At 35.1% G+C, this 13,523-nt stretch overlaps 1 protein-coding gene across 1 annotated transcript in view; it reads left to right on the top strand.

The window, feature by feature from the left end:
* GPM6A (glycoprotein M6A) overlaps positions 1-13,186 on the top strand; it is a 130,210-nt gene extending 117,024 nt beyond the window's left edge. The window contains exons 7-10 of the mRNA XM_075709036.1: positions 2,071-2,224; positions 4,407-4,483; positions 5,757-5,822; positions 13,034-13,186. Of these exons, the coding sequence (XP_075565151.1) occupies positions 2,071-2,224; positions 4,407-4,483; positions 5,757-5,822; positions 13,034-13,186 (450 nt within the window). The remainder of the gene's footprint in view (positions 1-2,070; positions 2,225-4,406; positions 4,484-5,756; positions 5,823-13,033) is intronic.
* Positions 13,187-13,523: the final 337 nt, after the last annotated feature.

The raw sequence follows: 13,523 nt of genomic DNA, 5'->3' as shown, positions 1-13,523 counted from the left end.
GTCTCATTAGCTTTAACACTGTAATACGGAGAGAAAAAAAGAAGAAAACAATAAAGGAGCAATAATGAAAAATAAATAGGAGCATGTACAGAACACTATTTACTTGTATTGACTGTTTTCTCTTTAATAGATAGAATAGAATTTCCATTATATAAAGGAACTGACACACAGAAAAGTCTACTGTAACACTGAAGGATGTATATTTCTTATAGACTTTGCTATCATCAGTTTCCCTTTTAAATTAATTTGATGTTAATGGCAAAGTTAAAACAGTTCATAACTTACAAACTGGCAGGTAAAGCTGTTGAGTACTAAATAAAGAAAGTGATAGAAAGCAGATACCCGAAGTATTAAACAGAATACCTCTATTCTTTGTTTCACTTCATCTTTTACTTGCTCTTTTACTTCTGATAATTAATGTTAGTGCTATAAATTCTCCAGCTTTTCAAACTACTGCTGAAAGACTCATCTACCTAGGGACAATCAGGAAAATTAATCTGAATTGAATTTTAAACTGGATTAATTAAACTACATTAAAACCCTATGTAAATACACTTCCTCGGAATTAAAATGGCTTTTATTTAATATCCTTTGGAAGTGAGTTAATGTAAATCAAATTAAGGTCTCTCTAATATTGTTTGAGAATGTCCATCCCATGCCTTCAAAGTAATAAAACTACCTCACCTAAGATTCAAACCTTTTATTCTTTTTGATTGCTTTTCCTGATCAGGTCCACATGGGCGAGCCACCCCTCTAACAATTTTTACTACCATTTACAACCCTTCTGAGGCTGACCTTATTTGATTTCCATCAATAAAATCTATATCTATATTAGGCTTTTTTCTTTATCACCTGATGTGGGAGATCTTACATTAAAAGAGAACTTGAAAATGTCTTCCATTTTCCCCTTATTTATTCTTTAAGGTTTAATTTTAAGCAGATTGTGGACCAGCTTATTCAGCTTTCTAAAACAGAAATTTCAAAAATTTCTTATTCTCAGAGTCAATGTTTTTCTGTGGTAAGCAGCTACAAAAATGTTAGTGTGCTGAAATTTTTTTGTTTCAGTAATGTGTTTAGATTCATCAGCATTTCTGAAGCCATCAAATCTTGGGGCTATTTGGATTCAACATTTAGAGGCTGACTTATCTTCCACATTTAACCATGTAGCATCTTCATATCCTTTCCACAGCATAAAATGAAAAGGTAATTTTTTATTGATGAATGTGTCTGCTGGTTGTCTTACATTAGCAGCAGCGTAGTAATGTAGCATGCTTACGTATTTACAGAAGCTGGGTGTGCCAGCATAACTACTGGCTCTGAAAGCAAGTAGAGTTCAATGCCTCCTACAAGCAGGCTGAGGCTCATGGCTAAAAAAAGAAAATGCATAGCCTTTGGAGAACACATGTTGCAAAGCATGTAATTTAATGCATTTCTTATTAACAGAGGTAAGCACGCTAGTTTGTTCTGAATGACAAATTCCCTTGTATGTACACCCCAAATATGTCTAAATACAGTAACAAAATGATAAATATATTGTCTTATTGGTTCAATGCAAAATGGATTTGCCAGTGAGAGTCTGTGGCAGCCATGGATAATGACTAATTTTTATTAAGACCCAGATTTTAAAAGCAAAAGCAAGCAAAGCCTATAGTATTTAATTTTAATTTTTTTCATCATGACTGATAGTGGAAAAAACAACCATGTGGCCTCTTGTCTTAACTATGGAGCAGTGGTGATGGGAGAGAGAGAGAGACATGCTTCACAAAGCATGCAGCTGTCTGTACTTCAGATGTGGTGCTTTGCATCAATCATAGGCCCAAGAGTGACAGGAATGTGGAGTAAGCTTGCACTTCTGGAAGCATAACTGCCTGTTCTTCAGAAATATCGTGTCACTCACTTTGACCAGATCATGAATTGATTATCAGACCAAACCTGTAATTTAAATAAAGAGAGAAACAGAAAAAACAGTCAGAAATGCATTTGTTACTTCTCTGTGGTTCCTTTTTTGCAATGGAGTATTGGTTAAGTTCTGACTTACCACTGGTTTTGTTTTTCCCTCTTTTACTGCAGTTTATTATGCTGACATACATCTTTATGTTGGCCTGGCTTGGCGTTACAGCTTTCACTTCTCTGCCTGTTTACATGTACTTCAATCTGTGGACCATTTGTCGAAATGCCACTGTTGTGGATGGAGCTAATCTCTGCTTGGATCTTCGCCAATATGGTACGTGAATAAAAGGCACTAAATATAAAGCAAGATTTCACAAAACAAAGCAATCACGTTGCTTTGCTTCCGCATATCTGAAATGAACTGTTTCAGTGTTTCTGAACCAATTGTTAAGCATCTCTTTCTGTCCTTTTACCCACTAGTCAAGGCAGTATATTAGAGATGTACTGCATTTCCAGGCCTAACAAAATTGAATCAACATTGTCCATCTTCCCAAAGTACTGAAAATTTGGCTTGGGTCTTCTATTTAGTCTCTTCTTTTGGAATTGCCGGAACTTGTCTAAAATGCTTAATTAGTTATTTATCTGGAGAACGACTCTTTAATCTTGTGGTAGGACACTAATTTGGAGGTGGGAGATCCTAGGTTATCATCTGTCTCTACAGATCCTGGAGGTGAATCAGGACAGGACAAAATTCATTGCTTGCAAAAATTTTGATGAAAAGAACAACATATATAGTAACAGTCTAAGAGGCTGGTGGAGAGACAGAGCAGCGCTAAAGCCTGAACTGTGAGGTTAAAATAAAGTGGGGATATACACATATGTGTGTTTTGGGGGAATGGGAAATTTGGACAAAAGGGGGTTTGGAATCTTAAAGAGTCTGAGAATCCTTGTGTTGGTGATGATAATTCAATTCCTTTCTGCCACAAGACTGATTTGAATCTAGATTTAATGGCTTTGATGCTTTCTCAGCTCACAGAGCTTTGGGTAACCATAGTCTCGACAGACGGTTTCTTGAGTCTTTCTTTTGTTGCCTTGGCCTAAAATAAAATCACAGCATATTTTTAATTGCTGGTTTGAGATATAAAAAATGCTGTATTGCTTGGGAATTAAACATTTTGTTCAAATTAAACATTTCACTTAACCCAAAACAAAATTTTTCACATTATTATTTTCATGAGGGGAAAAGAAATCTTTTTTAATTTATTGATTTTTTTTCCCCCCAGCATGACAGGTGAGTTGGAAAATCAATTATCTGTACACATCTCATCAAAAGTATTCGTTCTTCTTTGTATGACCTTTTATTTTGCTAATATTCATGCCTATTTTTTATTATTAATTCTATTTAAAATGTGCATAGAACACTAACATATAAAATATGTTTTCTGTGAATGTACCTGTTTCCTGTAAATTCAGTGTAAAAACTGCTGCTTACTAATAGGAAAGAACAGTACTATTTTTCATGATAACCAAGTTATAGCAGCTTTCTTCAAGCTAGTCTTTGATTTAGTATCCAGACATTAGCTAAAGGAAACAATATAGCAGATTCTAGTTATTCTTCCTGATAGAGAAACTATTATAACAATGAAGTATATGTTTGGGTAATGCTTTTTTATAACTTGTGAAAGAAGCTTTGTACCAGATCAACATGTCTGAAAACATTATATAGCACATTTCTCCACATGAGGGTAGAGAATGTTTGTGAACAACGTGGTAATTGTATATACTGGTTGCAAATAATTTTGTGGTGTTTTGATTATTATGCTGATCAAAATCTGGAATGAAGATATTTTTAAAAATTGCTGAAAAATTATTACCTGCATGTTTCCTGCTAGGGCTTTTACTAAATAGATGATGTGTTAGTTTTGTGATGGCCAAAATTATCACAGAATCATACAATGGTTTGGGTTGGAAGGGACCTTAAAGATCATCTAGTTCCAAGCCCCATGCCATGGGCAGGGACACCTTCCACTAGACCAGGTTGCTCAAAACCTCATCCAGCCTGGACTTGAACACTTCCAGGGAAGGGGAGTCTACAGTTTCTCTAGGCAACTTGTTCCAGTGCCTCACCACCCTCACAATAAAGATTTTCTTCCTAATATCTAATCTAAATCTACCCTCTTTTAGTTTAAAATTGTTACCCCTCGTTCTATCACTACACTCATTGATAAAGAGTGCCTCCCCATCTTTCCTGTAGGCCCCCTTTAAGTATTGGAAGGCTGCTACAAAGCCTCCCTGGAGCCTTCTCTTCTCTAGGCTAAACAATCCCAACTCTCTCAGTCTGTCCTCATATGGGAGGTGCTCCAGCCCACTGATCATCAACAATAAACTGATATTGTTGTTCAAAAAAGTTCTGCAAAGCAGCCAAAAATTTCTGTTTCTTAGCTTTTCTGGCTCAGATGAAGTAGCCTGCTATATACTAGGAATACTAAATGTTGTGAATATTTATTCTGCTCCAGGTATTGTAACTATTGGAGAGGAAAAGAAGGTTTGCACCACATCAGAAAGTTTCATCAAGATGTGTGACTCTAATGAGGTGAATAAATGTGATAATATTTTTGGCAAATCCATAATATATGTTATAGTAGGAAGTAACTGATGTGTGTTTTCTTCTTACTCTTAATGTTCTAATTCTAGCTATGGTGATGAAGTAAAATCCCAGTGGAAAATACAGTCAGCAAGTACTTTTCCTATTCTTTTACCATGTACCAAATTTAGTCAGTGCAATTTCTCCAGCCATTTGTTTTGTAAATACGCTTCTATTTTATTTTTTTTAAGAATTCCATTGTCATGTATTTTTACAGAGATGGTTTTGAAAGCTAATGCACTTGCTGCACAATAAAGAGGTCTATATAATGAATCACTGTTTGAGTATCTTATGATTACTGTTGTGACAGAAGAGTAAAGATTTCAAATGGATTTGACCAAATCTTACAGTGTGTTAGGATAATAACTCCTATTACATTTTTCTTTGTATTTTTTTCCCTTAGGCAAAGGCCACCTATTTCAGTGCAGCTGAGGTTTTTGGGTTGTTTTTAAATGATCAGGGAGGAAGACAGGACAAACAACATTACATCTATCTAAAAAAAAAAAAAGAGGCTAAAATCTTGATCCCTCTGAAGTCAGAGGGTGCTTTGCTAAATGTTTCACTGTTTCTTACTATGTTTGAATAAATAATCTTAGAGTGAAGGTACACAATCTGCCTTTATACCAAAACCATCTTAAGAAAATGCAACCCTTGCTGTGCAGTCAACACTCAGTGGTTGTTGTGTAAACCAGATCACTGAAATTAAACCCAAATGTAATCATTTGGTATGGGGTAGGGTGAGGAAGGTGGTTAACTTGGATTATTTAAGTAACCACAAATTTGGGAAGGAAGTAAATCAATGTATGAGGATTAAAAGCTACAGCTAATGAAGGAAAACAGGGTTTTCTTAGGCTCTATCTGCCACTAGAGAAACCACCACACACATTTGTAAGGTACTATTGTAACTGTAAAAAAAAAAAAAAAAAAAAAAGTGCTGGACTGTTTATTTTTAAATAATTGGGTTTTAAATATTTTATAATTTAAATGCAATATTTTAAAATAGAATTATGCTTTATCCCTGATATGAGTATTGTAACAAAACAGGCACAAGCACAATGTCATGTAGTGATGTCAATCTTTTGGAAAAAGTATTAGTAATCATTACTTTTGTAGAAGAGTGACAACAGGAAGGTAGTTATTTGCCCAACATTATTCAGACTTTTTGTTCAGTTTCTGTTGAGTGTACCACCATGAAAGTCCCTTTCTTTGTCCCTCTTTGCAGCTAAACATGACATTCCACTTGTTCATTGTGGCACTGGCTGGAGCTGGAGCAGCAGTCATTGCTATGGTAAGCTACCCAACACTCCGTACTTCCTTCGTCATATGAATTACTGATACATTCTGGTTGTAACTTAGTATCAGTTATTCAATTTCCACACTATCACTCAATGCTATTACTAAAATATAATTTTGTAATTCAATACTCTCTCATCTTTTTTTAAAATATATTGATGGATTCCCTTTGATGTAGAATATAATGATTACTTTTTTGAATGAAAAACCACCTTTGAGTACAAGCTAAGTGTTTTTACTATTCTCTTACTGTGTTCACACAAGTGTCTGAACTCATGTGTCTGTCTCATGACTGTAGTAACATCCTTTTATGATCTATGTCTTTCTGGGTATTCACAGGCTTGCCATGCTGCTATTTTAGGAGCAGACTCTTGTTGTGAGTTCTGTGCATATATGTGAATGTATCGGTTTTTCTGTCAGGACTAATCTTTTTTTTTATAATGAAGATTACTTTGAATTTGATGACATTTTGCCAATGAGAATGTTCCACTGAGAAAAAAGTGTATGAGCTAATGCCCTGCTCTTCTGCCTTTTGTCTGCTGTGTCTGCTTAAACATAAAGATATTTTTAGAATGGGGATTCTGTACCAGTATAAGTTTGTATGATACACACTGGAATGGGAAAAGAAAAATGACTGTTAGTTGGTACTGATGCATTCCATAAGAAAAGTGTTAGTGATGGTGAATACTATTACTATTGCTACTATTAATTTTTCATTGAATCCTAGAGCCTTAAGTTTTTTGTTCTCCTTAGAATTACATTTATAAAAAAGGAAAATCAGAGAATATTCAATGAAGCTAGTATTCCTGTTCCATTAGTGATTTTTTGTTGTTGTTCTTTGCCATTTTTTCAGTATTACATGACACCTTGCCAACACAGCAGAGACAGCTAAATGAAAAATATGTATTTTTCAATGTAATTTTTTTCAAGACCACAAGTAATAATTATAATAGTAGAATATAATTTATATTAATAATTTAATTGATTTTCCAAAGTGAGACTTTTCTGCTTCCAGCTGAAAAAATGGTGACCAAATAGTAATTATTATATATATACATTAGTATTAGGAAAGCAAATCCAGGAGACCATTAGTTCTCCAGTCCATAATTGTTTTGAAGTATATTCAGTAGTAGTTATCAAGTGCTAATTTGTTCAGATAACAATTCTGCCCTTCAAAGAGGTGTTTTGAATCAGAATAGCCACCAAAAGATTTTCAGTGAAAACAAACACATCTTCAGTGGAAGCAAACTAAGCAGGTACATTGAGCCACATAGTTTAAATACATGATACTTTCAATGAAGTTTAAAAAAAACCCTTCAAAACTCACAGTACTGTATCAAAAATGCCATAGATGTGTTACACCAAGCACTAATCCACTCAAATTCACTTTGATGACTTACATTTATTTACATATTTTTGAAGGGTTACGCATACCAAAGTATGCTTTTTATTGGATTCTGTGACTGCACAGAGCAAGCATGATAACACTCTGACTGTTTCAACAGAAATATAAGTTAAGGATGTAAGTGCTAGTAAATAGTGTAGTGTCCAAATGCTGGTACATGTATGCTTTATGAAATGTTTGCTACTGTGTTGTCTATATTTCAATTTTGTAATTAAATTGTTTGTTTTTAACCTAACACTGTGATGTTAGGTTTCTGGTGAAGACTAACATATTCCACTCACTGATGGTGGTAATTTTTAAAACTGGCGTACCAGACCCCATTTATACGTTGAGCAATGTGCTTCACACTTTGACGCAGTAGTGTGAAGACCGGGGACAGGACATAAGGGAGAGTTCAGAATTTTGTGGTTGGACAAGCAGGTTCTCTTTCTTTGAGGGAAGTTTGCTTTCCTAAGGAAGAAGTAATTTAGGGAAGGGAAAATGAATCTTGGGTCCTAAATGTCTCATATAGAAAGAAGAAAGCATCTTTTTTCCACCAAATCCTATGATCAATTTAGTAGAAGGTGGTAAGGTATCAGCAATGGGCTAGGATGAGGAACAAAGTGTGCAGAAGCCATTTAAGTCACTGGAGAACAATGCCCTTCCCTATATGTGCTGTTGCAAGAATAACCACAAATAGGATTTAATGAAGTTACTCTTTGTAGATATCCACAACAGTAGCAGATCTCCATATCTATGAAATTTAAGAAGACTTAACAGAAAAATCAGATTAAAATACCAGTGCTTTACAAAAGAGAAAGCTTATGAATGTACTGCACTTTTAAAACATTTCTTGCAAACAGTTACTTTAAACTAGAATAGTCTATCTGACTAAAGTAGTAAGTATTTTGTACATTACCAGCCAGTAATAGTAATGCATCATCAATGAGACCGCTGAATATCTGCTGTAAAATCTGCTCTTTTAATTTACATTTTAAGTCATGACTTTGATATACTCTAGTATATCCTCACTTCTGGATTTGTGGACATTTTCAAGAACCAGATTATTTAATATGTGCAGATTTCTTTAACTCTGTTAGTGCCAATATTTGTCACAAAATTCACCAAAGAAATCAGCTTGTTCATAAATATTAAGACTATCTGTCACCAGGATACTTTTCATTAATCTGTATTTTAAAAATATATTTTAGAAAAATTTAGGAATTTATTGCAAAAACCACACACACAAAATTGTTAATACTTGCAAAACCATTTGGTCACAAGTCATAATTTTCTCATATCTACTACTTTAACCTCTCTCTTGCTCTCAGATTCGTGTATGAATTTTAGAATTTTTTCACAATTCACTAGCTGCCTCTTTAGTGTCCAAAGAACAATGCTGTTTTGGGATTCAGAAAGAGAATTGGCCTACATGTTAGGACTGATGTATAGAAAAACTCATGTATTTTTTACAGTATATGTCAGGGAAAGCTTTGTTTTGCAGAGAAAGAAAATATCAAATAGTTTGTTTTGAAAATATATCATTCTTAGACTTCAGCCCAAGATGAAAAAAACCTGATGGAATTATTTATGTTGTAGATGCTTTTTGAACACAGAAAAAATAGCTAGGATTTTGAATAATACTTAATTTGGACTATGTATGATTCTGAACTTTACTGTTCTTTCTTATGTCCGAATGGATAAAAAAAATGGATACAGAAATAATCATTGACATAATACATATTAGTTTTACTGTTTTCAATGTTGTCAGATAGAAGAAGACATGAAGTCGTTTAAACGTAAACTCTACCATCCCAAAGGGTTGATTGTACGACTACTAAGCATCCTGCCTGTGCTGTTTTCCCAAAACCACTACAGCAAAACTTAATTATAAGATACGCAGTTTCCCTTCTCAAAAGTTACCATGTGAGCAGTACTATTCTGCCTGAACTTCCACAGAAGTTATGTCCTGTAAGATGGAGATGCAATCAGTCCTCCTGAAACAAGAACAGGGGAAATGTATAAGTGGTCTAGTTTCTCTCCCCCAGTAGGACTGTGTTCTTCTGCAGGATATTAGATGCATGTAAGGGGAGGAAAAAAAAGTTATTTAAACTTCTGCCCTGCTAAGCTAATGACATGTCCCAAAAGGAAAACAAAACAAAGCCCAAACCCTTCTTAGCCTAGATGCAATTCTACAGTTTTGAAAGACTGAAGCATACTTTCACCTTCTGAAGAAATCTAAGCAGGAGTGTTTCATAGAGTATGGAAAGACCCTGCGCTGTCTTGCATATGTCTGTAATTGAAACATCCTGAGGCAGACTGTGGAAGCTGCCCTGCTTCAATCTGAATAAGCCTTGACAGGGCCCCACTGGCTTCAGGCTATTCAGGTCACGGAAGTGTGAAATGCAATTAGACAGCCTCTTAGAGATGACCTCCTTAGTGTGTTATCTAGGAACTTGTAGTTAAACAAAAAATTAAAGGTGGTGGGACTGTTAAACATATATGTTATTATATAACATGGATATGTATTTGAGATTATATTAATTATATAAGCTAAAGTAGTTGCTTACAGGAAAGTCATCCTACTTATAGTGAATGTGAACGCCAAGAGTTTTCAACAGTTATGCCAGAAGTTTGGTTCTGTAACTTTTTAGGGAAGGGACAGGTGAAGAATGGTAGTTTAATGAAGATCACAGTGTGGCCAATGTACCTTCAGAATAGTTTGTCTATTTTTTTAGTAGAAGAAAAATGCCAAGTGAAACTGCAAGACATTAGGCTTAAACTTGTCTCTTACTGGGTCATTACCAAATACTTTGTGAGGATAAGAAATGTGCCTACATGGTCCCATTTTCATCCCATATTCTTCAGTTGCAAGTTTTTCTGGCAGATGTTTTTTAAAAGGTCAGGAAGATCTGAGTACACTGCTCAGATACCCCCTACTTCTAGGATTCTCATGTCTACAATCTGTTTGAGGTTCAGATTGTATTTCTTAACTGAAATCTTACCCTTAAAGGACCAGGACTGGTGTTTTCATTGGATGCAAATTGTAATTGTCCGAGATGACAGAATTATTAGGATTACCAGCCTGTTTCCTTTGATTTTTCTCAAGAGTTTTACTGTGGAGGAAATTGAGGGCATTTAGTTCAGCACAAAGGGGATTTAGCATCAGTGTCTATCATTTGATCTAGAAAGGCCTGATCCAGAGACTGCTCATGGTGAAAACTTTTGGAACAGCTGAGTTAGCTACAAGGTGTTTCTTTTTCCTGTGTGCTAAATTATGACTAGAAAGTGTCACAGAGTAACACAGTACCTGCTGCCATCTCCAGCACTTGCACTATCTTCACAGGTTGTGCTGCTAGTGTACTGTAGATATCAAGAAACTCCTAAAGATATGTATAAATAGTACTATCTGTACTCTTTTTCCTAGAGGAGAGATTCTCTGAACACTTCTTCCTATTTTATGGTTCCTCAACTCAGACTGTATTCCTCAGATAGGGATTAACTGGGTGAAAGCTTGCCATAAACCACCAGGACAAAAATGACATTGAAAATATTTGGTCCTTTGAAGGGTTTCAGAATGCTTTCCTTGATCTTAATTATCCAGATTAAGAAATGTACATTAGCCTGCACTAATCAGAAACAATTGCCACCAAACATTTGTGGAAAAAGCCAACATTGACATTTCCAAAAAAGAAAGACCATACTAAACTGGTTCTGTTCTTTTAGTATGAAACTGAGATACTCTTGTATCTACAACTGTCCAATATGAACAGGAGAATTTACATAATCTCAAAGTGTTTTTAAGATTACTCTATTCCATTTTCCACTAATTGTATCCTAGTTTAGCTTCTCGATTTCTTAGGAGGGGTGGAATCTTTTTGATTTCAGGAAACTATCTGTGGCCTCAGAGGCAGTTGATTAACATAAGTATAAGAGATGCTCTCATCAGAAAGTATCTGAAAGCCAGCTGCGGGAGGAATAAATGTCCATAGAGTCCTAGAATAAACCAGCTGAACACTGTTACTGAACATTTTTATTTTCTGGCTGAAGACAGAGCCAACAGAGCACGTCCTAAGGTGGGGGGGGGACAAGTTTTAAGAAGGTCAGAGACTCCTTGCAAGCAGATCCAGCAGACCAGAAGGTAGGACATTTGAGGTCCACTGTCAAAAGGAAAGCTTTCAAAGTCTGAAACTGTCCTGAAAGGCCCAGACCTGGGAAGCTGAAATGAACAGGAGAGCAGTTCATTGCTCTAACAGGCAGCTGAAGTAGACTATAGATGGCCACGAGCATGAAGACTAAGCAAACTAACTCCAAAAGGGACTGAATGCAGATAGCATGTGACTGCCTGTGAAGGAGAAGTTTTGAATAAAGTATTTTTGGCAGAAGTTCCTTGGAGGCCTCAGCTTCATTCCTTGTATTGTCATTGTGTTAAAATTTATCACTTGTTCGATCATTCATTGCCACCATTCATAAGATTGGACATCTACCGGTTGTTAAGCTCAGTCACTGACAGCCACACCAGGTGATTCTTATAAACTACTATGCTCCATCTCAAAGGCAATTAGGGTGTTTTACATCCTCTATTTATAATGGAAAACATTTGCAGAATGTAGTTTTTCTACTAGTAATATACCTTTCACTGACTTTCAGATTAAATTTATTCAAGGCCGCAGGAAAAACATTTGTTCATGTGACAACATTGCTAATATCCTTTAACTGATGTTTAACAGTATTCATAGACATTCTGTCCTCCCCATTTGCTAACACAAATAAACCAAGCCCTTTGAGAGTGTATCATCAAAGCTCATCCAGTGATTTGTGTTGGCTGCAGGTGAGCCAGGTTCAGTCTCCGATACCCACCAATAAGTAGTGTAATAATCACAGGCTGTGTGGTTTTTCCCCCCTCTTCTTTTCAGATTTTTTTTTTTTTTTATGGAATACTTGGAAAGGTCTTTTTTTTTTAAAAAAAAAAAAAAGTATTTTTACATATGCAAAAATTTACTTGGAACATGAACATTGTTTCTGCTCCATTCAAGATGTATACAGAAGTTCTCTCAAAATCATGCAGATTACTTTTTTTGTTTTCTACACAGTTTAAATAATTACATAAATAAATTGTGGTATAACTAATACAACAGTAAAATAAAATTACTAAATTAAATGGTGACAGTTGTGTGCCCTTTTAAGACTTCAAGTTTATTTGTAACTATATTTTGTCACATTTTGTCTAACTGAACATATTTTTCAATTTTTGACAAATTTTTCCCAAATGAGCTGATTTTAACAAAATAGCTAGATGTCTAGATTAAACAAAGAAATCATGGATAAACAGAAATCTAATGCTTACTTCAACAAGGAAAAAAAGCAAATCTTTCTGTGATTATATTAGATATGTAGTTCTAAGACTACAGATGTGTCTACGGCATATTTTTATCTTAAGCAACTACTTTAACAAACAGTGATTCAATGGGGAAAAGTCTACAAGAAATAACCAGAAGGCATTTTTCCACATAGATTTGTAGACTAGCTGAAATAGTAAAGTAGGGATGATTTGTTGATTTTTCAGTTCTTTTAATTTTTTTTTATAGCCATTGCTACCAACTGCTAGTCACAGTAATAGTAACAGCTGTGAGCTGAGTAATCTGAGGATTAATGAAGCTCAAGCTTGAACTTCACATCGTATTGCTGTACTACTACTTGACTAAACAATGCTTAGTTCCTTCTGATGAAAACCCAGTCTCTATCCTATAGCTTTCAAGTTTGAACTTGCTCTATTCTGACTAGCTCTGTTGGTTCCTAACTCCATGTTACCTCTCTTACAGGTCCATTATCTCATGGTCTTGTCTGCCAACTGGGCCTATGTGAAAGACGCTTGCAGAATGCAAAAATACGAGGATATTAAATCAAAGGAGGAACAAGAGCTTCATGACATTCATTCTACTCGCTCTAAAGAGCGGCTCAACGCTTACACATAAAAGAAACCTTGTCTTACTTTCTAATATGTGAATGCTTTGTTGTTTAACTAAAGGCCATCCAACCATTTTAAAAACAATTGAAAGTGCTTCTCACAAAAGATAGTTTGGGTGACTTGCATATCACCCATGTACAATTCTTGGTTGTCTAGCACTTGGTTTCTTAATTAGTTCTTACTTTGTGTGACCATTCTCTACCACAAAGCTCCTAAATAGCCTTTCCTGAATCCTTTTAAGCTAATTAGTTCTGCTAGATCAAAATACTAAACTATTGTCAAATACAAATATGTGTTTGATTTTTTTAATCACTTTGTATGTGTTATGCATAACACCTTTTACA

Source organism: Pelecanus crispus, chromosome 4, assembly GCF_030463565.1.
Source record: "Pelecanus crispus isolate bPelCri1 chromosome 4, bPelCri1.pri, whole genome shotgun sequence".
In the NCBI taxonomy this organism is placed as follows: Eukaryota; Metazoa; Chordata; class Aves; order Pelecaniformes; family Pelecanidae; genus Pelecanus; species Pelecanus crispus.
The sequence above is the reverse complement of the archived record's forward strand: the minus strand, read 5'-3'. Positions and strand labels throughout refer to the sequence as shown.